We start from the raw sequence: 24,497 nt of genomic DNA, 5'->3' as shown, positions 1-24,497 counted from the left end.
TAAAAAAATGTGTGCTTCCCTTGCAAAGGACCCAAGTTTGGTTTCCTGCACCCGGTGTCAGGTGACTCACAACTGCCTATAACTCCAGCTCCAGGAGATCCAGTGCCTCTGGCCTCCTCGGGCACCTGCACTATGTGTGTAGACACATATATTCTGCCTGAGCTTGGTGCTTGCCTTCTGGAGTCAGACCTGGACCTTGGATGTAGGCTGTCCCTCACTGGCAGTGTGACCACTGCTCCTAAGGCCTCACTCTGATGAGGTATGATAGAGCATTGGCAGACACGCACTCTAGCTGGGCTTTAAGTACTTTTCTCCAGAGTCAGGTGACAAACCCTGAGCCCCTGACCACAGTGATGAAGCACCTGTTCGAGGGGTAAGGAGGATATGGTGTAACAGAATCATCAAGTATCTAACCTTGATGGATCTGGTTGGAGGGAGGGGCAGTTTGCTGTTCTTATTTCCAATGGAATTTCCACTTCTCACCAATATAGTTCTTAAGATTGCAACATCTCATGCCAGGCGTGGTGGCGCACGCCTTTAATCCCAGCACTTGGGAGGCAGAGGCAGGCGGATCTTTGTGAGTTCGAGGCCAGTCTGGTCTACATAGTTCCAGGGCAGCTGGGGCTACAAGGAGACCCTGCCTCAAAAAGGAAAAAAAAAAAAAATTGCAACATCTCAGGCCTGGTGTGGTAGCGCACGCCTTTTATCCCAGCAGTTAGGAGGCAGAAGCAGGCAAACCTCTTGAATTTGAGGCCAGCCTGGTCTGCTTAGCGAGTTTTAGGCCAGTCAGAGCTACACAGACCCTTGTCTCAAAAAAAAAAAAAAATCTGCTGTAAATTCTCTTGTTGACTTTGAAGAAGCACATATGAGCTACCTCAGAGAGGATCAGGTGGGAAACTCCCCCTGGGCCAGTGAGAAACTCCTTGCCCAGTCCAGCTCCTATAAGACTCTCGAGTGCTGCTAAGAGCCACATGAACTTGGAAGTGGGTCCTTCCCAGTTAAACCTTCAGATTAACTCCCAGACCTGGCCAACACTTTGCAGCCTTACCGAGGATCCAGCAAAGTTGGGTCTCCACTCCTGACCTAGGGTAACTGAGACAGCAAATGTTTGTACCTGGACTGGGGGTGTAGCTTGTTAGAATTTTAGGCCTTGGGTTCTAGCTGCAACACACACACCACACAAAGATGGGATGTGTTAGGCAAGCATTCTATCATGCACAAAGCCCTGTGTTTGATCCCTGGCACTGCATAAACTATTATGGTGATATAAGCCTGTAATCTCAGCATTTGGAAGGTGGAGGAAGATCAGAAATTCAACATTATCTTCAGCTATATAACGAGTTCAAAACTACCTTGGGCTACATGAGACCCTTGTCTCAAAGTAAACAATCAAAACCAGTTGTGGTGGCACACACTTGTAATCTCAGCACTTGGGAGGCAGAACAGGAGGATCACTCATGAATTTGAGGCTATCCTGAGCTACATAGACCCTCTCTCAAAACAAGCCAGTCATGCTCACTCCATCCTTCAAGGACCACACAGGCAGACTGCTGCCTCCATGCGGACCTCATGCATGTCTTGGTTTGTGGTAATGGAGCACCAGTCTGCTTCCATCTTTGCATGAACTTCTCCTGTGTCTGCATCTTCTCTCCTCATTTGGTCACTTACATTTTATTTAGGGTCCATTGTGAACCTGGGATATCAATAACCTTGAAACAGCTAATTACAACTGCAAAGACCATGTTTCTAAACAAGTTCACACTCAGAATTACTGGGGGTTAGGACTTGAGGACACTATTCAACTTACTATGTTATTACAGTGTCTGTTGAGATGTTACATAAGTGTACATACATCAGTGGCTTACTAGACCCCTGAGGAAAATGAATGAAAGAGCCCTTTATAGATTGATAAGGAGTGATCACTAAGCTGTATCAAGGCAGATAGCTAGGTCTAGGAGAAAAGTGTATATAGGGCTGAGGATGGAGCTCCCTGGTAGAATGCTTGTTTAGCATGCACAAAGCTGTGGGTTCAATCCCCAGTACCACCAAAACAAACAAAAAAATTAATACATGCTCTTTTGTACAAAAAAATGGAAGGGAAATTACATGGTTAAGTAAGAGACATAGGAAACAGCACCCCACAGGTTACCTTACAGAACAACAGATGACTGAAGACAGAAATAGCTGGGTGTAAGCTGGACAGGGTGGCACATGCCTATATGCTCCTAACACTTAGGAGGTAGAGGCAGAAGGACTGAAAGAAGGTTGAGACCAGTCAGGGCTACATATCTGAAAAATAAAAGGTCAACTGCCAGGCGTGGTGGTGCATGCCTTTAGTCCCAGCACTCAGGAGACAGAGACAGGTGGATCTCTTGTGAGTTCAAGGCCAGCCTGGTCAACATAGAGTTCCAGCCCAGTCAGGGCTACAGGGAGACCCTATCTCAAAAAGACCAATAAATAAATAATAAAGATGAAGAGTTATACAAAGACCCAAAGATAGAGCATGGTTAGCATTTTTAGATTATTTTATGTGTATAAGTTTCCCTGCATGTTAAGTGCACACACCTCCATTGCACAGTGCCTGTGGAGGACAGAAGAGATGTTTTGTATTACAAAATGGTTACACTTAATATACCGTAGCCCTTTCTGTATTCATTTAAGATCTCTTTTTAAAAGATTTATCTTTGTGTATGTGTGTATTCAGGTGCCCATGGAGGCCAGAAAAGGGAGTTGGATCCCTTGGAGCTGGAGTTACAGGAGGTTGTGAGCTGCCCAACCTGGGTGCTGGTAATTAAAATTGGATCCTCTGGAAGAACAGCAAGACCTCTTAATTTCTGAGTCATCTCTCCAGCTCTATTCTGTAATCATGTAATGGTCTGTAATTCTTGGAGTTTTGTCATAATATTCCAATGTGTGACTATCCCATGATTTATTATGGAAGTCCAATCCTGGCCTTTCTGATTTCTTGGCGTTAAAAGTCAGGTATTGTAGAAAGGCTTTGCGAGGGCTTCAGGTACCCAGAAGTCCATTTAATGCAAGGCCCATCCTCTAAGCCTCCTGGTTAAATGTGGTTTTGCTGATGCTGAACACAGTCCACCCCAGCCTAGCAGCTGCACTGGCTGAGCACTGGGTCTTAGCAATATGGGGGTGGTTAACTCCAGTCACCCGTTTCCTGTTACCAGAGCTGCAGGTTTTGAGCCCTCTGCAGTGAGCAGGTAAGTACCTAACACAAATTCTTTTTGGTGGCTGCTCCAGTTAGGGGACAGGGAAACTGGTGAAGGGCAGCACTGGATATTCAAAAGCCTGCAGCACAGCAGGGGACCAGTGTTCACAGGCAAGAAAACTGAAGGCTTCCCTAGGTGTTGCTGGGGACTCCTGGGTAAAGGTCAAAGGGAGAAGCTGTTCCTCTGAAAATCTCCAGAGAGACCACATGGTTCAGGAAAGAGCATGGGACTGGAAGCAGTTGAACTTGCCCTGTGCATCCTTAGGCCAGTGACTCTACCTCTCTGAACCTCTTCTATAACATGGATAGTCCTAGAAAGTGCTTCCTACCCAGCGGGACCTTCCTCACATCAGTATGCAGAGGACTGAGAATAGAATAAAACACATTAAGTCGAAGCAGCCAGCCGGAGGGTATAGCCAGTGTAGAGTGCTGGCAAGGCCCGAGTACTGGTAACCAAGGGAGACAACACTGGGCGGATCTCACTCCAGGCCTCAGGGATTCACTCAAACCTCCTGGGACCAATAGCTTTTGCTCTGTCCAGACTAGAGTTTTGCCTACCTCAGTGGACACAGTGACAGCCTCTAGTGCTGTAAACACGGTCCCTTGGAGAAAGATGAAACTCCCACTCCTCCACCCCCACCCCACCTGTGATGCAGAACCTGCTGGCTTTTCTGAATATTCCCAAATGCAAAACCATAAAGGTAACGATGCTTTTTCTTTTTCTTTCTTTTTTCTTTTTTTTTTTTTTGTCTTTTTGAGGCAGGGTCTCCCTGTAGCTGCAGCTGGTCTGGATTTTCTATGGAGACCAGGCTGTCTTCGAACTGACAGAGATCCACCTACCTTTGCCTCCTGAATGCTGGGATTAAAGGCATGCGCCATCATGCCCAGCTGATGCTTTTTCTTGCTTTGAAAAATTTTTATTTTTATGTGTATGAGTGTATTGCCTGCACCCGTGTCCTGAAATGCCCGCAGAGGTCAGAGAGGGCATCAGATGCCCTGGAGCTGGAGTTACAGACCGTTGTCAGCTGCCATGTGGGTGCCGGGAATAGAACCCAGGTCCTCTGCAAGAGGAGCCAGTGTTCTTTACCACTGAGTCAACTCTCAGTGGTATGCTTTTTTCAAGCCAAGCATCCTACCCCTTAACTCCAGAGTCAGACCTTTGAAAATGAATGATTTCATGCAGTGCCTTCAAGAACAGAGGGAGGTGAGGCCCAATAAGGGGGTGGAACAAAGGTACTGTTACTGAGGGAACAAACGGGATCTGCACGCTGCTGTTCAGTCCCTGCATCTTTCTTGGCCCCATCCCATTTGGGAGAAACAGATGAGCTTGTGGGACGAGATGGCAACTATCGGGGCACCACCGTTTTACAGGCGAACAGATCGGGGCACAATAAGGAAAGCAGTGTCGTCCCAGTGTCGTGTGGTCCCCCCCCCCCCGGCGTCGGGTCATCAAAGCCTCGACCTTGCTCCAGTGGCTCCGAGAGGTAGGCAGGAACGCGACCCTCCTACCCTACTGCCGGAGGCTTCACCCCTGAACCTCAGTGGGACTCAGTAGCTGTGTCTGCAGCTTCTTCCTGCCACCTTGCAGTGACGCAGACCCGCTGCCGGTCGTGTGGAAGGAGCTGATGCCCCGAGTGCTGAGAGGCCCGGAGCAGTAAAGGCGTTCCAGCACCGATGAAGGGCTCGCAGCAAGCAGGACTCCGCCCCTCCTCGCCCCTCCTCCGTGGAGCGCCGTTCTCCAGCGAGCTCTGCCAGCTCCGCCCTGGCCACCCCTCCGCCCAGTGCCCCCCCTCGGTCACGCCCCTCCCTCCGCGGAGAGCCGTTCTTCACAGCTTGGCGCTCGCTCGGCCCCTCAGCCTGGCCACGCCCTCATCCAGCGGTGCCCACCCCCTCCCTGGCCACGCCCCTCACGGAGCGCCGTTCTCCAGCGCGCTGCGCCGGCTCCGCCCTGGCCAACTTCCCGCCCAGCGGCACACCCCTCTCTGGCTACGCCCCTCCGCGGAACGCCATTCTCTACCAGGGCGCTCGCTCCGCCCTGGGCACCGCCCCTGCAGCACTAGCCACGCCCCTCGGCTCGGTCCTCTGGGCCTGGTCTGCGGTGGCGCGCTAAGGTAGGAGCGGGCCGCGCGCGTGCGCGGGGCGGGGACGGGGTGGGCGCGCCCAGCGGAGAAGGCCGCGCGCGGGGTGGCGGTGGCACAAGGGGGCGGGATGGAGTCGCGTGGGTGTCTCGGGGTTCCCGGGTCTCCGGGGAGTCTTCATTGGCCCGGTGGGAAGCGGCGGGAAGCGAGGGAGCCCGCGGAGGATATTCCCCCCAGCGCCGCTCACGAGGTCCCCTCGCCCGGTGGACGCAGCCCTTATGGAAGCCCTTCCCGAGGGTCACGGGGAACCGCACACCGCTACCCGCGGCCTCCCGAGTGCAGAGCCCGGGCCCTGGGTGGTCCCGGTGGGATGCGCTGCAGTGGAGCCGGGCGAACAAACTGAGGCCCAGCGCGGTCACGGAGCTGGCCGGGATGCCAAGGCCGCGGGAGCCTGTGCGGGGATTTGGGCCTCCACCCCGAGCGGTCCTTAGAACGGGGCCCAAGGACCCTGTGCCCACCAGCCAGCCTCTTGGCGTTTTGAGCGACCTGACCTCCCTTAGGCTTTGTGCAAACCCAAGTCTGGGGGACCCTCTGTTCTACCCCTAGCCCCCTCCAGTTGCCCAGCCACATGGGGACCAGGCTTGTCTGGAGCATTAGGACCCTGGGAGAGGGGGCGGTGGAAATGCAGGCTGTCCACCTCTCATTTCCTGTTTCCTTTGCTGAGCTCACAGCAGGGTCTGATAAATAACTGCAGAGAAGCGGGGCGAAGGTGGATGGGAAGCGGCACCCCTGGAACCAACCCTGGCATCTTTGGGGGAGGATGTACCTATCCACGCATTCCATTCTCCTTTCCTCCTCTCCCCAGACTTTCAAATAAGGACTGAGTGGGCCTTTGGAGCATAGGTACCCCTACCTCCAGGGGTCCGCGTGGGTGGGGGGATGTGGCCGGGTGCTGCCTGGCCTGGACCCCTGGAATCCAGCAGGTGCTGAACATGGGTTCACTGATGTCCTCCTGTGACCCTTGGCTATGTGGCTTCATCCATGACTGAGACCTGCCCTATGCAGTCCCAACCAACATCAAGAGCCCCTCTCCCCCCCCATTGTAATTTCCTCTTCACGTTGAGTATCCCAGAAGTCTTTCAGATTGTATTTTTAATTTTGGATATTTGCATATGCATAAGTTATCTTTGTGGCAGGAGCTAAGCCTGAACTTTTAAAATCATTTATACTTCCTTGTAAATTATGTAAATTATCCACAGAGCATGAAGGTAACTTTTTACATTTTTGGTGTGCTGTGATTCAACTGTGACTTCCACAGGAAGTTAGTTGTGGACAACTTGTGGCATGGTGGCTCAAGTTTTGCATTTGGGAGTATTTTCGATTTTCAGATTAGGGATGCTCAACCTGTATTATTGCTGGACATGCCATTCATTCACTGATTCATCTGGCAACTGTAGAACTTTGGGCCCTGGGCACTGTGGAGGTAGTAATGAACAAAGCTAACTTGTCCTTGCCCTTGGAAGAGATTGACAGTGTAAGCACTGACCACCAGCAGGGACCACATGGAGGTGGGAGTTAGCTCCCTTGAAGGTGATACTTTTCAGCCAAGATCTGATTGACAGGCAGCAGTCTGTCATGTACAGGGAAGACAGTCTGAGGCAGACAAAATGGCAGGTGCAGAGGTGGAGGTGGGAGCATGTGTGATGTGTTTGACAGTCAAGAAGGCCAATGTGACTGGAGCAGAATGAGAAAGTGCAGAAGTCAAGGCTAGATAATAGACCTGAGGTGTGGGTGTGCCTGGCACTCGGTGAGGGCTACACAATGACAGTTGTTGCTGTTATTCAAAACTTTGAAACCAAAAGGTGGGGAGTGTAGTTCAGTTGGCAGAGTACTTCCTGTGAGCACACAAAGCCCTGGGTTCAATTCCCGGCACCCCATAAACTGGGTGTGGTGGTATACATACACCTGTAATCCTAACATTAGGAAGGTAGAGGTAGGAGGGTCAGAAGTTCAAGATCAATGGGTGTGGTGGCACACGTCTTTGGTCCCAGCACTTGGGAGGCAGAGGCAGGCAGATTTCTGTGAGTTCGAGGCCAGCCCAGTCTACTTAGTGAGTGCTAAGCCAGCTGGAGCTACAGGGAGACCCTGTCTCAAAAAGACCAAAAAAAAAAGTTCATGATCCTCCTCTGTTACGTAGTGAGTTCAAAGCCAGCCTAGGAAATATGAGACCCTGTCTCAGAAAACCAAACTAAAACAAATCAAAATAACTTTGAAACCAGATTGACCTAGATCTCAGCTGTGGCTTCAACTCATAGCTGGTTAGTTTGAGTAAATTATTTACTTTCACTGAGTCGTAGGTTGCCATCTGTGGTTAGAACGGTACCGGCTGACAGGCCGCCAACAAGGCCAAAATAGGTAAGCTACGGACGTGGCCTCTGGGGCACGGTGCTGGGCTCATGGTTGAGTTGGCTCAATTTTTTGTCATAATTTCTGGTCAGCAACTAGAGAAAATGAGGGGGTAATTGGGAAGAAAAGCTGATATGCTTACAACTTCTGAGCGATTGTGGAGGGGCTTTTTGATGAGATGTGATAAGTGTCTAGCAAGGCCAGGAAGGGAATGAGTGTAAAGGACTTGTTTATTCCCCTAAACAGTGATTGAGGGTCAGGAGTCAGGCACAAGGGACAGAGAAGCACTGGGGAGAACCAGTGATGCAGATATATAACAGCAGCAAGAATAGCTAACATGTTGCCTGGCATGGTGGTGCACACCTTTAATCCCAGCACTTGGGAGGCAGATCTCTGTGAGTTTGAGGCCAGCCTGGTCTACATAGTGAGTTCCAGGTCAGCTGGGGCTACAGGGAGACCCTCTCAAAAAAAAAAAAATAACCAACACGTATTCCTTCTTAGCTGCAGGTGTAATCAAGGTAACATGAGCTTACAAGATCATGTAACCCTCAAACCTCAGAGGCTAATGCAATAGAGCTTGACTCACCGCGTCCCTTTGGGTGTTTGTCAGGTGGCTTTCTATGGAGTGATCCAGGGGCCCAGAGCCTTCTCTCTTGTGGTTCTGGAATCTTCTGGGGCCCTGGAGCTACTTACTTTCAGCTGGGCAGGGAAAGAGAGACGCCATCTTCTTGAGAAGGTTTGATGGGTGCTGCTTCAGACACGTGTGAATACCTTGACTAATCTTGGCCCATCATGGGCAGAACATGGCCTGATCTGACTGCATGGAAATCTGGCTTCCTACCTAAACCTAAACTGACATGTTTTTGGTGAATCCACTGCAGTTCCTGCCTTGCCATATTCAGGTGCACAGCTAATGCACAGAACACCTCATTTCACTCTCCTGATAGAATTAGCATCCCATTCTACAGAAAAGGAAACAGACTCACAGTCTATGACTAGGCCTGGCCAAGATTAGTCAAGGTAATCACACGTGTCTGAGTTTATTTTGTTGTTGTTATGAAGAATACACGAGACTGGGTAATTTATAAATGAGAGAAGTTTTATTCAGTTGGTGGTGCTGGGAGCTCAACATCAGGTGACCACGTCCAGCAAGCACTTCATGATACATCATAACGTTGTGGGGAAAGAGGGCTGGGCTTGACTTTTTTGTTATGTGCATATATGTGATGTGCATTTATGTTCATGTGTGTGCACATGTGTATGCATACATGTGCAGGCCAGAGGTTGATGGCAGGTATCTTCCTCAATTGATTTTGACTTTATATATTGAGGCAGGGTCTCTCACTGAACCTGGAGCTCATCAATTCAGTTTATCTAGCTAGCCAGTTTTCTCTGGAGGTCCCCTTTTATCTCCTGAGTGCTGGGATTACAGAGGCATTTATGGAGGTGCTGGGATCAGCACCTCAGTCCTCATGCTTTCGTGGTAAGCACTTTGCCCACTGAGCTATCTAGATCAGTGTAGCCCAGGTTGGCCTCAAACTTGGGATCTTCCAAGTGCCACCATGCCTGGCTTCAACCCCCTCTTGTGATAAATAACCCACTAACTTGAAAAAGGCATTAATCCTTCTATCCTAATCCCTCCTAAAGGTCCCATGTCCTCCTAACTCTTATGCTGGTGACCAAATTTCAGCATGAGTTTGGGAAAGGACAAGCCACACCAGAGCCATAGCGGGTGAGGCTGTAGCAACCAGATTCCTGTGAGGGATTTGGTAGGCCTTCCTCCTTCCCTCTCCCTCCCTGCCCCTCTTCCTAAGTGGCAGATACCACAGCAGCACATATCAACAGCTTTTAGCCATACACCATCTCAGTACCTACAGATCTCAGCAGGACTCCTGGGGGAGAAGAGCCCAGGGTTGGTATCACCTGGCACCCAGTCTAGCATTCTGCCCTCTGCCCCCATCCCACTGGTTTGTGAGGCACAGAGTAATTCAGTTCCATTTTCCGGCACACCTCGGGTCCTATCTCTGCTTGTCTCTGGGGCAAGCACCCCCCTGCCCCAGTATGGCTGTACCTGGAGACACTGTGGAGGTTCCCTGAAGGTGGAGGGCCCCTGAGTTTTGCCGGGGCAGTTCTCTGCCCATTGGGCTTTACCTAAACTTGGATGGCTTGCTGTAGCAACTTGGTGGCACTTACCTTCCTGGCCTTGTTTGCCCTGTCCTTGCTTTTCCTCTTGTAGGTTGGATTCTCTTAGTTGAGAAGGAGGGTCCAGTCTGGACTGAGGTACATTATGCAGCACCTGCTGGACACAGTGCTTGAGACTTGAAGAGCAAGAGGCCTTGCCCTTCAGGCACCTTTGGGAGGTGACTTGGCCCAAAGGGGATGAACTTCCAGCTTACAGTTTTTCGCAGTGTGTCGCCTAGAATACCCCAACCCCTCTGGGCCTTGTTTTGCTTATCTGGAAATGGGCTGAAGGGAGGATTTGATGCAATCTTGTGGTCACGCCCCCTAGTGCAGAGGGATGGAGTGCAGGAGCCGGCAGGTGACCTTAATGAAGAGACCATAAACTAGCCCCTGCTCTGTGTGTGTGTGTGTGTGTGTGTGTGTGTTTTGCATGTGCTGTCCTCCCCTTTCAACTCATTTTAATCCCCAGTCCTTTTCCCACCTGGCATGGTGGTGCACACCTTTAGTTGCAGCACTCAGGAGGCAGAGACAGGTGGATATCTGTGAGTTCAAGACCAGCCTGGTCTATATAGTAAGTATTGAGCCCCAGAGAAATAACTTGTTCCATATCATACTGCTCACATGTGGCAGCCCAGCAACTCCAGGTTCTAACCACTGTGACATACAACCTCCTGACTGCAGAGAGGGACCCACAGGAAGCTGTGGTGGGACTGTGGGTCCAGAGCACTGGGGCACAGGACCTGTGCCTGCCCAGTTTTCATGTGAATGAATGAAATCCAGTGTCCACTGTGTGAACTGGGCACTCTGTCATGCTGTTGATGGGTAGCTAGTTACTTTGTCTAGTGTCTAGACAGCTCAAGAGGCGAGTACCAACAGCATTAGCGTCTTATACAGGAGGACCCAGGAGGTATACAGCCAGTGGGGGTGGGCTTGGAGGGGGTTTAGCTCCTGCCTGGTCTGAGCTGTTGTGTTCTTTGCCCAGTGTCCTTGTGTACAAGTGTCTGTCCAGCATGCTGAGAATTCATTCCAAGCAAGCATGCAAACTGTTGGGTTCCAGGTCAGGGAAGATGCTCCTGCAGACTCTGAACTCTGGCCTTTCCTGCCTCTGGCCACAGACTCCACCGGCTAGTCTTAGAAGGCCCCAGAACCTAGCAACTTGGGTAGGGTGGGGGGTGTTTGGCGGTCCTAACCCTTTCTTCCCCACATTCATTGGTGTTTTTCTCTGCCCCTCCCTTGTTCTCTTTTCTCCATGCTCACTCAAGGTCTTCCACCCCCACTCTGCTCTTGCCACTCCCCTCTGCTCCTCCCCACCTCCTCCCCACCCCGTGTGGTCACGTGGGGGCACTGCAGGATTTAAGCTTAATCTTCTGGGTGCTTAGCAAAGCGGCCTGGCATTAAGATGTGCCCTAGAGAGGAAGACTGTGGGGTACCCACAAATTCCCCCTCTTCCTTATGAACCTGGGACTAGCGGGGTCACTGCAGGCCCAGATAGCACTGGAGACTGCGATCCAGGTGGGTCCTTGGGGCTTCGTCCATCCTGGCCAGGATAGGGCAGTGGGCCTAGTAGGAGTAGAGGGAGGTATGTGTGTGTGTCTGTGTATAGGGGCCCCAGTTTGCAGTTCTCAGGGACACACAGGGCCCCAATGCTGGGACCCCCTAATCCCAGTGCCCAGCAGTGGTGGAAGGGGCCCCTCATCAACTTTAAGGATTCCTGACCTCTGGAATAGCAAAATCCTCCCTACTTAGGGTAGGAGTGGACTGGAGCCTCCAACAGCTTGTTCTATCTTCAGTGAGTTCCTGAGTTACTTCAAGTTTGATTCCCTGGCCTGGGGCACAGACCTAAGAGAGTCTCATAGTGGGGGCTTTATGCAGTTTTAACCCCCAGGCTTCAGCTGCATCTCCAGAGTTCTCCAGGAGTCTCAGGACTTGGGCCACAAGACTTTGCACATACACACACACCCTTCCTTTGCCAGGAAGCCGGGGATTTCAGGTCCCTGAAAGCCATCTCTCTTCCTGCAGTCATTGGAGAGTTATGTCCTGGAGCCAGGCCAAGAGAAGGGCCTGAGTGTGCAGGACCTGGCTCAGGAGTCCCCATGCACCAGCCTGCCCACCTGCATCAGGCAGATCGTCACCCGGAACCTCTCCCAGCCTGAGAGCCCAGGTGCCACCAGCCCCTCACCCTGCTCAGGGTCCCCTCTTCTCACATCCCCTCCTTAGTAGTGATAGACACTGGGAGTGTGGTGGTGGTGGTGGTGGTGGTCATGGTGTATGTCATGTGTGGTATATGCACATGTGTATATAGATGCATACCTTGTGAGTACAGAGGCCAGAGGAGGATATTAGATGTTCTCTATCACTCTACCCTATTCCCTTGAGACAGGGTCTCACTGAACCTGGAGCTAGACTGGTGGCCAGCAAGCCCTAGGGATTCTCCTCTCTCTGCCTAGCTCCCGCCTCCCCTATAGCTCTTGGGTTATGGGTGCACAAGGGGCCATGCACAACATTTTACATTGGTGCTGGGGATTTGAACTTAGGTCCTCATGCTTGTGTAGCAAGTGCTCTTATCCACTGAGCCATCTCCCTAGCTCCTGCCCCTGCTTCTTGAATATGCACAGGGAGGTGGGCACAGTCCTGTGATGGAGAGACCGACTTTACTGAGGATAAAATGGAAACGAGATTCACTTTGCCCATTCTGTATTTCTTCCTCATGTGACACAGCTAGGGGGAAGGGCTAGGCAGACCCTCCCTGTTTACCCCTGCAAGGGTTTGAACCCCAAATACTATGTTCCCTCCCATGTGAGCTGGCCAAGTCTGGGATTATAGGGGGAGGGTGGATCACCTCAGAGCAGGCTTCTGCAAAGGTCTGATGGCCTGGGCAGGAAGGCTACTGGCCCTAGCTACTCCTGGAGGGTGACACACGTGATCTCTCTATGCAGCCCAAGTGTCTGGGCATATGTAGTCAGCTGGAGGGTAGCAGGCACAATCTCTACTATTTATTTATTTATTTATTTATTATTTATATTTTTTAGTGTTTTTGAGACAGGGTCTCCCTATAGCCCCAGCTGGCCTGGAACTCACTATGTAGACCAGGCTGGCCTTGAACTCACAGAGATCCACCTGCCTGTTTCCTGGGTGCTGGGCATGTGCTACCATGCCCAGCCTCACAATCTCTTAATGCAGCCTGAGTGTGTGTGCACAAGTGGTCGGCTGTGTGCTGCATCTGTGCTGGTGGTATTTTGCTATTGCTGCTGTAGTCTGTTCTGTCTCTAGATCAGGGCTGGGCCATTTCTGAGTGGACAGGGATGTGGAGATCTTAGTGCCCCAGAGATGGGGAGGCTTAGAGAATGCCCCTGGGCTGGAAGGTCTGTGATATATGTTCAGGGCCAAAGTGGAGCCCCAGGGAGGTGGCCTTCTCCTTCTGCCCTTCCTCCTTTCTTCTTCCTCATCACACACTGATCTACTGTGTCCTGAGTCCTGGCCTTTTAGGTTATGAGAGAAGGAGGCATGATGGTGCTTACCTAAAATCTGAGCACTCAAGGGGCCTGCCTAGAAGGAAAGTCATGAGTTCTAGGACACCCTGGGCTACATAGCGAGACCCTGCCTCAAAGGGAAAAAAGCAAAACAATAACCAACCAAACAAAATACCTGTTATGAGAAATCCTGCCCCTGAGTGAGGCTTTCCCCTTTTCCTGGCAAGATCTGGTTACTGTTCTACCCATTTTATAGATAAGTGAAATTGAGGCCCTGAGACTAGTCATCAGAAAAGGAAGAGCAAGCATTCAAAGCTTCCTGTCCCTGAATGGGGTGGGTACAGTAAGATATTCTCCTGACTAGATGGAGCTGCCCTCCTGCACTCCCTGGCCTGTGGGCCATGCTAACCGAAGTCGTGTCCACCCAAGTCTAGCTCTTGGCTCTTCTTGCCGATCTTCCTGTTCCTCAGCTCTCTTTGCCTGCTTCTCCCAGGGGGCTGTCCCATCCTCTTGCCCACAGATGAGTGGAGTGGATACCTGTGGGTGCTGGAGCCCTCTGGACCCAGGCAGAAGCTAACCTTGGCCCGTGGTCCATTGCCAGCCCCACCGCAGGTCCCAGTGATGACCTCCATGCTGTCACTACAAGAGGAAAACCAGCTGCTGCAGCAGGAGCTGTCCCGAGTGGAGGACCTGCTGGCCCAGAGCCGAGCTGAGCGTGATGAGCTAGCCATCAAGTATAATGCCGTCAATGAGAGGGTGGGTGCACTGGGGCCTGGGCCTGGGTGGGCTCCCCTGCTGCCAGCATAGGGAGAGATTCTGACCAGGCCCTTAGCCTGCGTAAGGATAGGCACCTGGGTTTAGATGCTGATTTGTCAACTGGAATGGTCTTGAGCCCGTGGTGCCCCTGGGAAGCTGATGTGGCTGAAGGTTGGTGAGAGCTGGACGGAGGATGGGTGTGTGTGCAGATGGGTGGGAATAACAGTTGTGAATGTGCTACCATTTATGGAGTGCCTACTATGTGCCAGGAATTTGCTCCTTTATATTTAAGACACTAAGGTCAACACCTTTATAATACCCATTCAACGAGGAGAAAATGGAGGTCCAGAGAGGGAAAGCACCATGCTTGGCGTCACACAGCCAGTTAAGACAAGAACTGCCCCCCCCACCTGACTACCAGGGCTTTGTGTTGCCCTTGTTTCTTCGGTGTGGGAAGAGCCGGCTGAGCTGTGCTAGACCCCTGTGTACTGGTGAGGGGTGCTGACTGTTAGGAGACCTGCCTACTCATGATAGGAAGGGTGTGTGCTGTACACCTCTGGTTGTGGGCTGTGCCCATGTCTTGATAGCTGCCTGTCCAGACAAGCCCCGGACTTGTTGGGAGTTGCTGAGGAGCAGGGTGGGGGCACCATGGTGGCCCCCTAGATTTGAGAACAGCACAGAATTCACCTCTGCAGGGGGTGCAGAGGTAGGCTGGCAGGAATCCTGCGTCATCACTAGAGATGGGGCTGAGCCAGCCTCTTTACTTTAGGCCTTTCTTGGCCTGTTAGCACAGTGCCAGATCCCCAGGGGCTGCCTTTTAGGTGCCAGCTTCAGCAAGTGAAGCTAACACTGTCTGTAGTTGTGGAGGCAAAGGAGAGGTGGGAGGCAGCAGTGCCCTTCTCTTCTGGCACACAGTTGTCGGGGACTGCAGTGGAGAGCTGTGTCAGTCTAGATCTTTCCCATATATGTTAGCACAAGGAGCTTGGTATTCCAGATCTTCTGTGTCTAGGACAGTTTGCCTGATGCCCCACCTAGAGGCAGAGATTGAAGAATGACCTTTGAAGGTCTTTACTAGAGGGGTCCACAGAGAATGTCCTGCTAATGATCACCCCATTACAGATGGGAAACTGGGGCCCACAGAGGGGCATGCTAGCCCAAGGTCAGTGGTGAGCTGGCTGAGACCCCTAATCCAGGGCTCTGTAGTTATATGGCACATTCTCCCTGATGCTCATTTGTCTCTGTGCCTCCAGGGAGAATGTGCCCTGCACCACAACTGGCATGGTGGGCCTGGGTGGGATGCAGTCAGCCAGGCTGTCTGAGCCTTCAAATCCCATAGTCCCCTGGGATAGGGAATGGAACAAGAATCAGAATTCTGTCCATTGCCTGTCTTACAGAGAAAAAGGCAAGGACTCACAAAGGCCACCTCCCAAGTCCTAGGGCTCAGGGTCCCCAAGGAGCAGGTGTAGGGTGAAGCAGGTGGAAAGAGAAGGAGGCAGTGGCTTTACCCCTTGGCTCCAGAAAGCAGGCTCCCTGGGCTCTTCCAGTGTCCATGCCAACGAGGACAGAGTGAGTTGCATGGGGCAGGAGGACAACAGTTGCTAAGGGAGACAGTAAACTACTTTGATCCTGGCTTGTGGCAGCCCCCTTCCCTTTGGGATTGCAAGTCAAATTGAAAGGCTTGGCTGGGTGTGGTGGCACACCCCTTTAATCCCAGCACTTGGGAGGCAGAGGCAGGCGGATCTTTGTGAGTTCGAGGACAGCCTGGTCTACATAGTGAGTTCCAGGACAGCTGGGGCTACAAGGAGACCCTGTCTCAAAAAAAGACAATAAATAAATAAATAAATAATAAATAAATAAATGATATTTTGTGGAGAGGGGTGAGGTGTGGCCCTGAGTAGCCTGGTGCTGAGTACTGCAGAAGGGGTAGAGACCCCAGCAACTGTGCAACCCCCTCTACACCACAGAAGCCAGCAGCATCAGGCTCATATGCATGTGCAGAGCGCACACAGTGAGGGCTACAACCAAACCCCACACGGAACACGCCACATATGAACAAACCCACCAGGTGGATGCACTCAGATTCAGAGTCTATGCAGTGTAACCCCACCCACAACCACACACCACACAGTCCTGCCCTAGCACAGAACAGCACTGGTGTGACACAGCATGGCCCTGTACCCACAGTGTAGATAGCACAGTGCATCATCTGCTCCTGGCTGCACAGACAGCAAAAGCATAGAAACCTGCAGAGCAACAGGCCAGCCCATAAAAGCGCACACAGGTGCACAAGTGCCATCACCAGACTCCTGGAACCCAGGTTCTCAGGTCCTCCACTAGCATCATGCCTGTGCCTCACTGGCACACACAGATGTTCAAGTTCATGCCCCAGGACACACAGATGGACACACATGCACCTCACCATGGACACATCCAGATGCACCTTACCCAGGAGCATGGGAAGGCCCAGATGGCAAATGTCAATATTCACCATGCCATTAGTTCATAGTCTCAAATATTTCCCGGATGTGAGCCATGCCACCCTATGGCTACTGTCCTAGATGCTAAAAGTTAATAGAAAACCAAAATCCAGGCTTTCCTGAGTTTGCCTTGGAGAGGGAAGAGAGTTGGGCAGATGTAGCAAACTGAGCCAGCATAAACCACAGTGGGTTTGGGGGCTGAATGTCCTGAACTCCTTCAAAGGGAAGGGGGCTGCCACAAGCCAGGATCAAAGTAGTTTACTCTCTCCCTTAGCAACTGCTGCCCTCATGCCCCATACAACTCACTTTGTCCAGGTTGCCATGGACACTGGAAGAGCCCAGGGAGCCTGCTCTCTGGAGCCAAGGGATAAAGCCACTGCTTCCTTCTCTTTCCACCTGCCTCACCCTACACCTCCTTGGGGACCCTGAATCCTATGACCTGGGAGGTGGCCTCTGTGAGTCCTTGCCTTTTTCTCTGAAAGACAGGCCATGGACAGAGTCCCTGGGCTGCTGAAGTCTGCCTCCAGGTGCAGCTGCTGTGCAGATACCTGTTGGTGGACTACCTGTACATGTCCATGCCTGCCCCATCTGTATGATCATGCTTGCCTCATCTGTATACATATGCTTTACCTGTCTGTGTGCCATGCCTGCTCCATCTGTATGCACATTCCTGACCTGTCTGTGTGCACATGCCTGCCCCAGCTGTGTGTACATGCACCATACATATGTGAGCTGCATTCTGGGCCTACCTACATGCCTGTGCCTGCTCCCTGGGGTGCCTGGCTATGAGCTTGCAAGGAATTGTAGGTCTGGATCCAGCCTGGTGGCCCCCGAAGAGGCCCAGGCCTGCCTTCCCAGGACTCTCACCCAGGGCCCTTCCCTACAGCTGGAGCAGGCTGTGCGGCTGGAGTCTGGGGAGCTGGAGGCACAGGAGCCCAGGGGGCTGGTGCGTCAGAGTGTGGAGCTGCGGAGGCAGCTGCAGGAGGAACAGGCCTCCTACCGGCGTAAGCTGCAGGCCTACCAGGAGGGCCAGCAGCGGCAGGCCCAGCTTGTGCAGCGGCTGCAGGCCAAGGTCAGGGCTGCTCACTCCCACCCCTGCCCTCACTTTCCTTCACTTTGCTCAGTCCCCAGCCCTGGGGTTCACATTGTTTCCCTCCTTACCCATCACCAGATTCTCCAGTACAAGAAGAAATGCTCAGAGCTGGAGCAGCAGCTGCTGGATAAGTCCACCGAGCTGGAGCAGCAGCGGCTGAGGGTGGGTGCCAGGCTAGGGCAGGCACAGGCCTCCCACCTGCTCCCTGTTCTGATATCTCCACCTTCTCACCTAGGACACAGAGCACAGCCAAGACCTGGAGAGTGCCCTTCTGCGCCTGGAGGAGGAGCAGCAGAGGTGAGGGTGTGGCACGGCCAGTGGGCAGCCTGCTGGGCAAGTGAGCCAGTGCCCGCTGACCATCCCCGGCTTCTCTCAGGAGTGCCAGTCTGGCCCAGGTGAACGCTATGTTGAGAGAGCAGCTGGACCAGGTAGGCTCGGCCAACCAGGCCCTGAGCGAGGACATTCGAAAAGTGACCAGTGACTGGACCCGTAGCTGCAAGGAACTGGAGCAGCGGGAGGCAGCATGGAGGCGTGAGGAGGAGGTGTGTGGGGTGCTAGTCAGCCAGCCTGACAGTGGGGGACCCTTGCAGATGGATGTGTTGAGTCTGGAGAGGGATGGGGAGCCTGGCCAGGTGGGCACACTAGCAAAGGTCCTAATGACCATTAAGAGCTGCCTTGATCAGCAGATAACCTGTGTCAGGCATGTGTTTTCCTCTACTCTCATGATGATGTGGCAGGGCCGTCATCATCCTCATTTAAAGAGGTGAGTGATCAGCCCACAGTCGTGGCCACATCCCTGGCATCTGGGAGGTAGGTCTAGATGCCTACTGCTTCTTGTCTTTTTGACCACCTCTGTGTCAGCCAGTGATACCACTAAAATCCAGAGAGAGAGAGAGAGACCCTTGGGGAGATCCCAGACTCTTCCCTGGGCTACACTGGCTCCAGTGGTCAGAGATGGGCACTGGGGGAGGGGTGCAGCGGCATTTTCCAATGTCTCACTTACCTGTCTCCCCTAGTCCTTCAACGCCTACTTCAGCAGCGAGCACAGCCGCCTGCTGCTCCTGTGGAGACAGGTCATGGGGCTCCGACGGCAGGTCAGCGAGGTGAAGATGGGCACAGAGAGGTGAGGCCTGGGTAGTGGGGAGCAAGGGTACAGCCCCATCTCAGTTCAGCTCGACTGAGCAACCTGCCATGTGCACTACCCTGTGGGATGCCTAGGCGACGACTGGCAAGAGCCATGCTGTAGTGGAGGCCATCAGCATCTCCCAGGTTCAGCCAGAGCTAAGCCCTTTCTACATGTTACTGCATCTAGTTCTTAGTGTCCCTCTGAGATAGTAACCGTCATACCTCCATTTTAGAGATGACACCAGGGTCAGAGAGGTTGAGTGTCCTTCTCCAAGTCATGTTAACAGTGAGTGGCTGAGTTAGGGTTTGAAACCGGCTTCACTTTTTGTCTTTATGGTTTGTGTTAGTCAGAAGCCACTAGACAGCCCTATCTTTTCTTCTTAAGAGGCTTACGTCTTCCAGGCTGTCCTAGAGCTCACACTATAGCTGAGGATGACCTTGAACTTCAGATCCTTCTGCCTCTACCTCTTGAGTAATGAAATTTTTAGTGTGTATCATTGTACTTGGTTTGTATAGCACTGGGGATTGAACCTAGGGCTTTGTGTGCTTAGGCAAGCACTCTGCCAGCTGAAACCCAGCTCTAGCACAGCCCTTAAATCTTTGTTGTTTCGTGAGACAGGGTCTCTCTCTCTGTAGCCCCAGCTAGCCTGGAACTCACAGTGTAGACCAGGCTGGCCTCAATCTCACAGAGATCACATGCCTCTGCCTCCTGAGTGCTGCGATTAAAGGTGTGTGCCACCCTACCCAGCTTTTTTTTTTTTTTTTTTTTGAGACAGGGTCTTGATCTATAGCTCAAGCTGTCCTTGAACTTGAGGAAATCCTTCCACCTCAGCCTTCCAAGTGCTGGGGTTATGGGTATCGCTATATCTGACAAAACTCATTTTTTGGTCTCTTAAGTCCTTATTTGTTCAGAAAGCTGGGCTGGCTGTCTCAAGGGTTCTTGTAGTCTGGCCTTTGCTAGCTGCATCTGAGTGTCACTTAGTGTGGTCCTCTGTCTGGTCTTTCCTGTGAGTCGGGTGTGGATTTGAGGATGGGGCAGGTACAGATTGCTATTTTTCTTAAAATATTTTACTTTGGGGGGGGCGCTGGAGAGATGGCTCAGTGGTTAAGGTCACTGACTGTTCTTGCAGAAGACCCAGGTTTGAATCCCAGGACCCACCATGGCAGCTAACAACTGTCCATAACTCCAGTTCTAGGGGATCTGACAGTCTCTTCTGTCCTTCTTGGGCATTGCATGACTTGGGTGCACTTACCTACATGCAGGCAATACACGGATACACATAAAATAAAAATAATAAATTTTTTTGTTTTGTTTTTGGTCTTTTTAAGACAGGGTCTCCCTGTAGCCCTAGCTGGCCTAGATTCACTATGGAGACCAGGCTGGACTCACAGAAATCCACCTGCCTCTGCCTCCCGAGTGCTGGGATTAAAGGCGTGCGCTACCACGCCCAGCAATAAAATATTTTAAAATTTTTATTTTTTTTATATTATCTGTATGAGTGTATTGTTTGCATGTGTATAAGTGAACCCATGTTGTGCAGTGTCCACAGAGGTCAGAAGAATGTGTTGGATCCCCTGGAACTGCAGTTATGGATAGTTGTTAGCTGCCATGTGGGTGTTAGGACTCGAATCCAGGTCTGCAAAAGCAGCCAGTGCTCTTACCACAGAGTGATCTCTCCACCCCATACTCACACACCCTTTTGTCTTTTGGATATATACTCTGTGATTTCATCTTTGCTCCTCCTCCTCGATCATTTTGTTTTGTTTTTATTACTTTATTTTTTAGTGTGCACACACTTGCCACAGTGTACATGTGGAGGTTAAGAACAGCTTTTGAGCCCGGCATGGTGGTGCACTCGGGAGGCAGAGGCAGAGGCAGGCAGATCTCTGTGAGTTCAAGGTCAGCCTCGTCTCCATAGCGAATCCAGGCCAGCTGGGGCTACAGAGAGACCCTGTCACAAAAAGACAAAAAAAAAAAAAAAAGGTGGAGCTGTTCAAGCAAAGGGCCATGTGCTCATAGTTGCCTTCCCCTGTGGCTCCACCCACTTGCCCTCCTGTTAGCCATGCAGGGAAGGGCTTGTTTCCCCACAGCCTAATGCGATGATGTTTTCCACCTAATCTGATAGGGACAGATGATGTTCTATTGTAGTTTTAATTTGTACTCAGGAGCTACCCCCTATACCACCCCTTATGCTGCTCTCCTCCCAGGGACCTGCTGCAGCTGGGAGGGGAGCTGGTTCGGACATCCCGGGCTGTCCAGGAGGCAGGCCTGGGGCTGCGTGCCAGTCTACAGCGCTCTGAGAGCCGAACCGAGGCGGCTCTGGAGAAGCAGGCACTGCTGCAGGCTCAGCTAGACGAGCAGCTGCGGGCCAAGCTGCTTCGGGAGAAGGACCTGGCCCAGCTGCAGGTGCAGAGTGACCTAGACAAGGCTGACCTCAGTGCCAGGTGGGTGATGGTAGGTGCCATCCAAGGCCAGCCCCCTGCAGATGGGTCATCTGGAAACTCAGAGAAGGGTGTCTGTCTACCAGGGGTGGGGCCTTCCCTGTGTGAGCTTGGCTGGGCTTCCTAGGCACCTTGCTTAAGGTTCAAGGGCTGGAGCCTAGCACACACTGGAGTCGTTCAGCCTACAGTGACATGAAACCCCAGCTCCTGTCTTTTGGGTGAGCCTCTGTGCTCTTCTGTGAGACACAGTCAGCTGTAACCTCGTCCCCATTTTGCAGCAGAACATTCTGAAGCCCCCAGGAGGGAAGTCTTATTCAAGGCTCCATAACTGAGGAGCTGGATCCTCAGGTCTCTGCGTAGTTTGGGGAAGCATAAAGGACATATGCTGGTGTATTTGAGAAGCTGGGACGGGTCCCCCACTTACCTCTTTTGCTTGTCTCCCACAGAGTGACAGAGCTGGCTCTGTCCGTGGAGCGTCTTCAGAATCTGAACACAGAGAAAGAACAGGTCAACAGGACCCTCTCTGACAAGCTGGAGGCCCTGGTGAGATGTGGCAGCAAGACGGGGACAGGCTGAGGGCTGGGCTGCTGGGGCTATTCCAAATGTCCAACTGGGACTGGATGTTGTCCTACAGTGTGCAGACTCACTTAGCACAGGGATAGTCACTTCTTCTGTGCCCTTCCACCTTCCCTGCAGCATGATCCCATTGTACAGTCAAGGAAATGAAGGCCCAAGGGCATGGGCACCAGTACACTGGGAGTCAGGACTTGGACTTCTTCCTGAGCTCCCAGAGGGAGCTCACAGTAGTAGAGGGGCAGCCCCAGGTTGACCTGGGCTGGTCATCTGTGTGGGCAGGGCTCTCAGTAGGCTGTGACTGGGACCAGGCACTGTGCTGCTTTGGGTCTTACCTGTTCCATGAGGGCAGCTGGCCTGTGGGCACAGCCATTACCTCCACCTGAGAGGGCCAGGAAGGAGGGGCTTTAAGCTGACAGCCATGAACACCCTTCCTTGTCACCAGGAATCTTTGCGGCTACAGGAGCAGGCAGGCTTAGACACTGAGGATGGAGAGGCGCTGCAGCAGACCCTGAGGGACCTGGCTCAGGTTTGTCTACAGCCCAGGCAGGGGTAGTCAGACAGTCCTGGGTCACCTCCCATGTCTGTTGGGGGCCTTGGGATGAACTGGAACTGTGGGGTGGGGCACTGTAGTCCCTGGCTGCTGGGGACCCCTGCTGGCTCACCCAGCCTCCCCCTCATGGAGCCCCAGCCTCAGAGGCAGGACATCTCTGAGAAAGGATGTCCTGCAGTGAACGGAGGTGGTGCTGGCCAGCCCCTGGCTAGTGGTGACAACTCAGATTCAGGTGGGAGCTGGCTCCTTGCCTCACTTTGTGCCTGTGGCCAGCTAACCCCCAATTCCCTGCCCCCTGCCTCTCCAGGCCGCCCTATCGGACACTGAGAGCGGAGTCCAGCTCAGCGGCTCCGAGCGCACTGGGGACACCTCGGAAGGCAGCCTGCGGGGACTCTCGGGCCTGCGCACCCCATCTCCACCTCGGCGCTCCTCACCGGGTCGTGGCCGTTCCCCGCGCCGAGGCCCGTCTCCGGCCTGCTCAGACTCCTCCACTCTCACGCTGATCCACTCTGCCCTGCACAGACGCCAGCTGCAGGTCCAGGTAGGCAGGGACCTGAACATCCGCAGCCACAGCTCTGGGTACCAGGGGGCGGGGCCAGACCCAGAGAACAGGCTGGGGAGAGTTCTGGGGCAGAGTCTCAGCCCAGAGTGGCGGGGAGTGGAGCCTGGGACCTGAGGGGCCTGTAGAGCAAGAGAAAAGGAGACACAGTCCGCATTACACAGGGCAAGGCCCTCAGAAAAGTCTGGGAGGAAGATCCCTGTCCAGGACCAGGGCGCTTGGGAATGAGGGGCGGAGTCAGAAAGAGGAGTCAATGGAACCTGGCTGTAATGGGGAGGAGCCTAGGGCCCTGGGGGTGGGGTCAGAACCTAGGAGGGAAAGTGCTTGGACTTATATCTGACGTCCCTGGTCCTCCCCCTACCCCAGTTGAGGTTCCAGGGGGCCAGTGAGGACCCAGAGAAGTGCATTGGGCATCCCCTGATGCCCTGAGCCAGGCCCAGTGATAAGGAGCTATTAGCAGAGAGTGGGTGGGCTACCCCAGACCCAGCGACCTCCATACCCCAGGATATGCGTGGGCGCTACGAAGCCAGCCAGGACCTGCTAGGCACTGTGCGGAAGCAGCTCAGTGACAGCGAGGGTGAGCGGCGTGGGCTGGAGGAGCAGCTGCAGCGCCAGCGGGATAAGACCGATGCTGCTGCCCAGGCCCAAGAGGACATGCATCGAGAGGCCCAGCGCCTGCGGAGCGCCAACGACCTCCTGAGCAGGTGCCGGACGTCCGGGCGATGAGGGTGGAGTCAGTGTCCTGGCCTAACCAACCAAGCCTTTAAAGCTGTGGCTCTGCTCCAGTAGGTCACCACCAGCCAGCTAGAAAAACAGTGGTTGTAATTTTAAGGAAGTAAAAATGTAGTTCTTTGGTTACTGTAGCCATATTTCATGAGGCTATAGAACATTCTAGAATTCTGTTGATAGTGCTGTTCTGGTCTGTTTCCTGTTGTTTGCCCCAAGCTGGGAAAGACCTAGGGCCTGGCAGAGTGCTGGAAAGTGCTACACCTAACCTAGCTGCACCCCAGCCATCCTAGAGGTGTTTTTGTTTGTTGGTTGACTGTTTTCTTTGGGGTGTGTGTTTTTTGAGGCATGACCTTGATCTGTAGCACTGGCTGGCTTGGAACTTGCTATGTAGCTTACTTAGACCGACTTTGCACTTGTGACAGTTTTCCTGCCTCAAGTGTCTTGAGACTAGGATTACAGGTGTGAGCCATCAACCCTTAGAGACATAAATTTTTTTCATTTATTTATTTATTGGGGGGGTGCACATGCCGCAGCACATGTGTGGAAGTCAGAGGACAACTTGCCAGAGTCCGTTCTCTCCTTCCATCATGTTGGCTCCCAGGGATCAAACTCAGGTCATCAGGTTTGGTGGCAAGCACCTTTACCCACTGAACCATCTTTTTCTTTCATTTTTTTTTTCTTTTTTTTTTTTTGGTCTTTTTGAGACAGGGTCTCCCTGTAGCCCCAGCTGTCCTGGAACTCACTATGTAGACCAGGCTGGCCTTGAACTCACAGAGATCTGCCTGCCTCTGTCTCCTGAGTGCTGGGATCTTTTTTTTTTTAATATTTCATT

General features: G+C 52.6%; 1 protein-coding gene across 3 annotated transcripts in view; it reads left to right on the top strand.

Annotated features, from left to right (window-relative positions):
• The first annotated feature begins 5,227 nt into the window (after positions 1 to 5,227).
• Positions 5,228 to 24,497, top strand: part of Crocc (ciliary rootlet coiled-coil, rootletin) — a 44,630-nt gene continuing 25,360 nt past the window's right edge. The window contains exons 1-13 of one of the 3 annotated variants that reach the window (XM_029558410.1): positions 5,261 to 5,334; positions 11,908 to 12,049; positions 13,960 to 14,114; positions 17,478 to 17,663; positions 17,763 to 17,846; positions 17,920 to 17,981; positions 18,061 to 18,226; positions 18,701 to 18,807; positions 21,018 to 21,254; positions 21,698 to 21,794; positions 22,270 to 22,353; positions 22,685 to 22,918; positions 23,441 to 23,640. In XM_029558410.1, coding sequence (XP_029414270.1) covers positions 13,980 to 14,114; positions 17,478 to 17,663; positions 17,763 to 17,846; positions 17,920 to 17,981; positions 18,061 to 18,226; positions 18,701 to 18,807; positions 21,018 to 21,254; positions 21,698 to 21,794; positions 22,270 to 22,353; positions 22,685 to 22,918; positions 23,441 to 23,640 — 1,592 coding nt within the window. In that variant the 5' untranslated portion in view covers positions 5,261 to 5,334; positions 11,908 to 12,049; positions 13,960 to 13,979. Of the gene's footprint in view, positions 5,335 to 11,217; positions 11,401 to 11,907; positions 12,050 to 13,959; positions 14,115 to 17,477; positions 17,664 to 17,762; positions 17,847 to 17,919; positions 17,982 to 18,060; positions 18,227 to 18,700; positions 18,808 to 21,017; positions 21,255 to 21,697; positions 21,795 to 22,269; positions 22,354 to 22,684; positions 22,919 to 23,440; positions 23,641 to 24,497 lie in introns of those variants that run through there. The other 2 variants (XM_008822639.3, XM_029558411.1) reach the window with 2 other exon arrangements.

The sequence above is a fragment of the Nannospalax galili genome, unplaced genomic scaffold (genome assembly GCF_000622305.1).
Source record: "Nannospalax galili isolate Female #2095 unplaced genomic scaffold, S.galili_v1.0 scaffold548, whole genome shotgun sequence".
Lineage (NCBI taxonomy): Eukaryota > Metazoa > Chordata > Mammalia > Rodentia > Spalacidae > Nannospalax > Nannospalax galili.
This window is presented reverse-complemented; position numbering and strand designations above follow the sequence as displayed.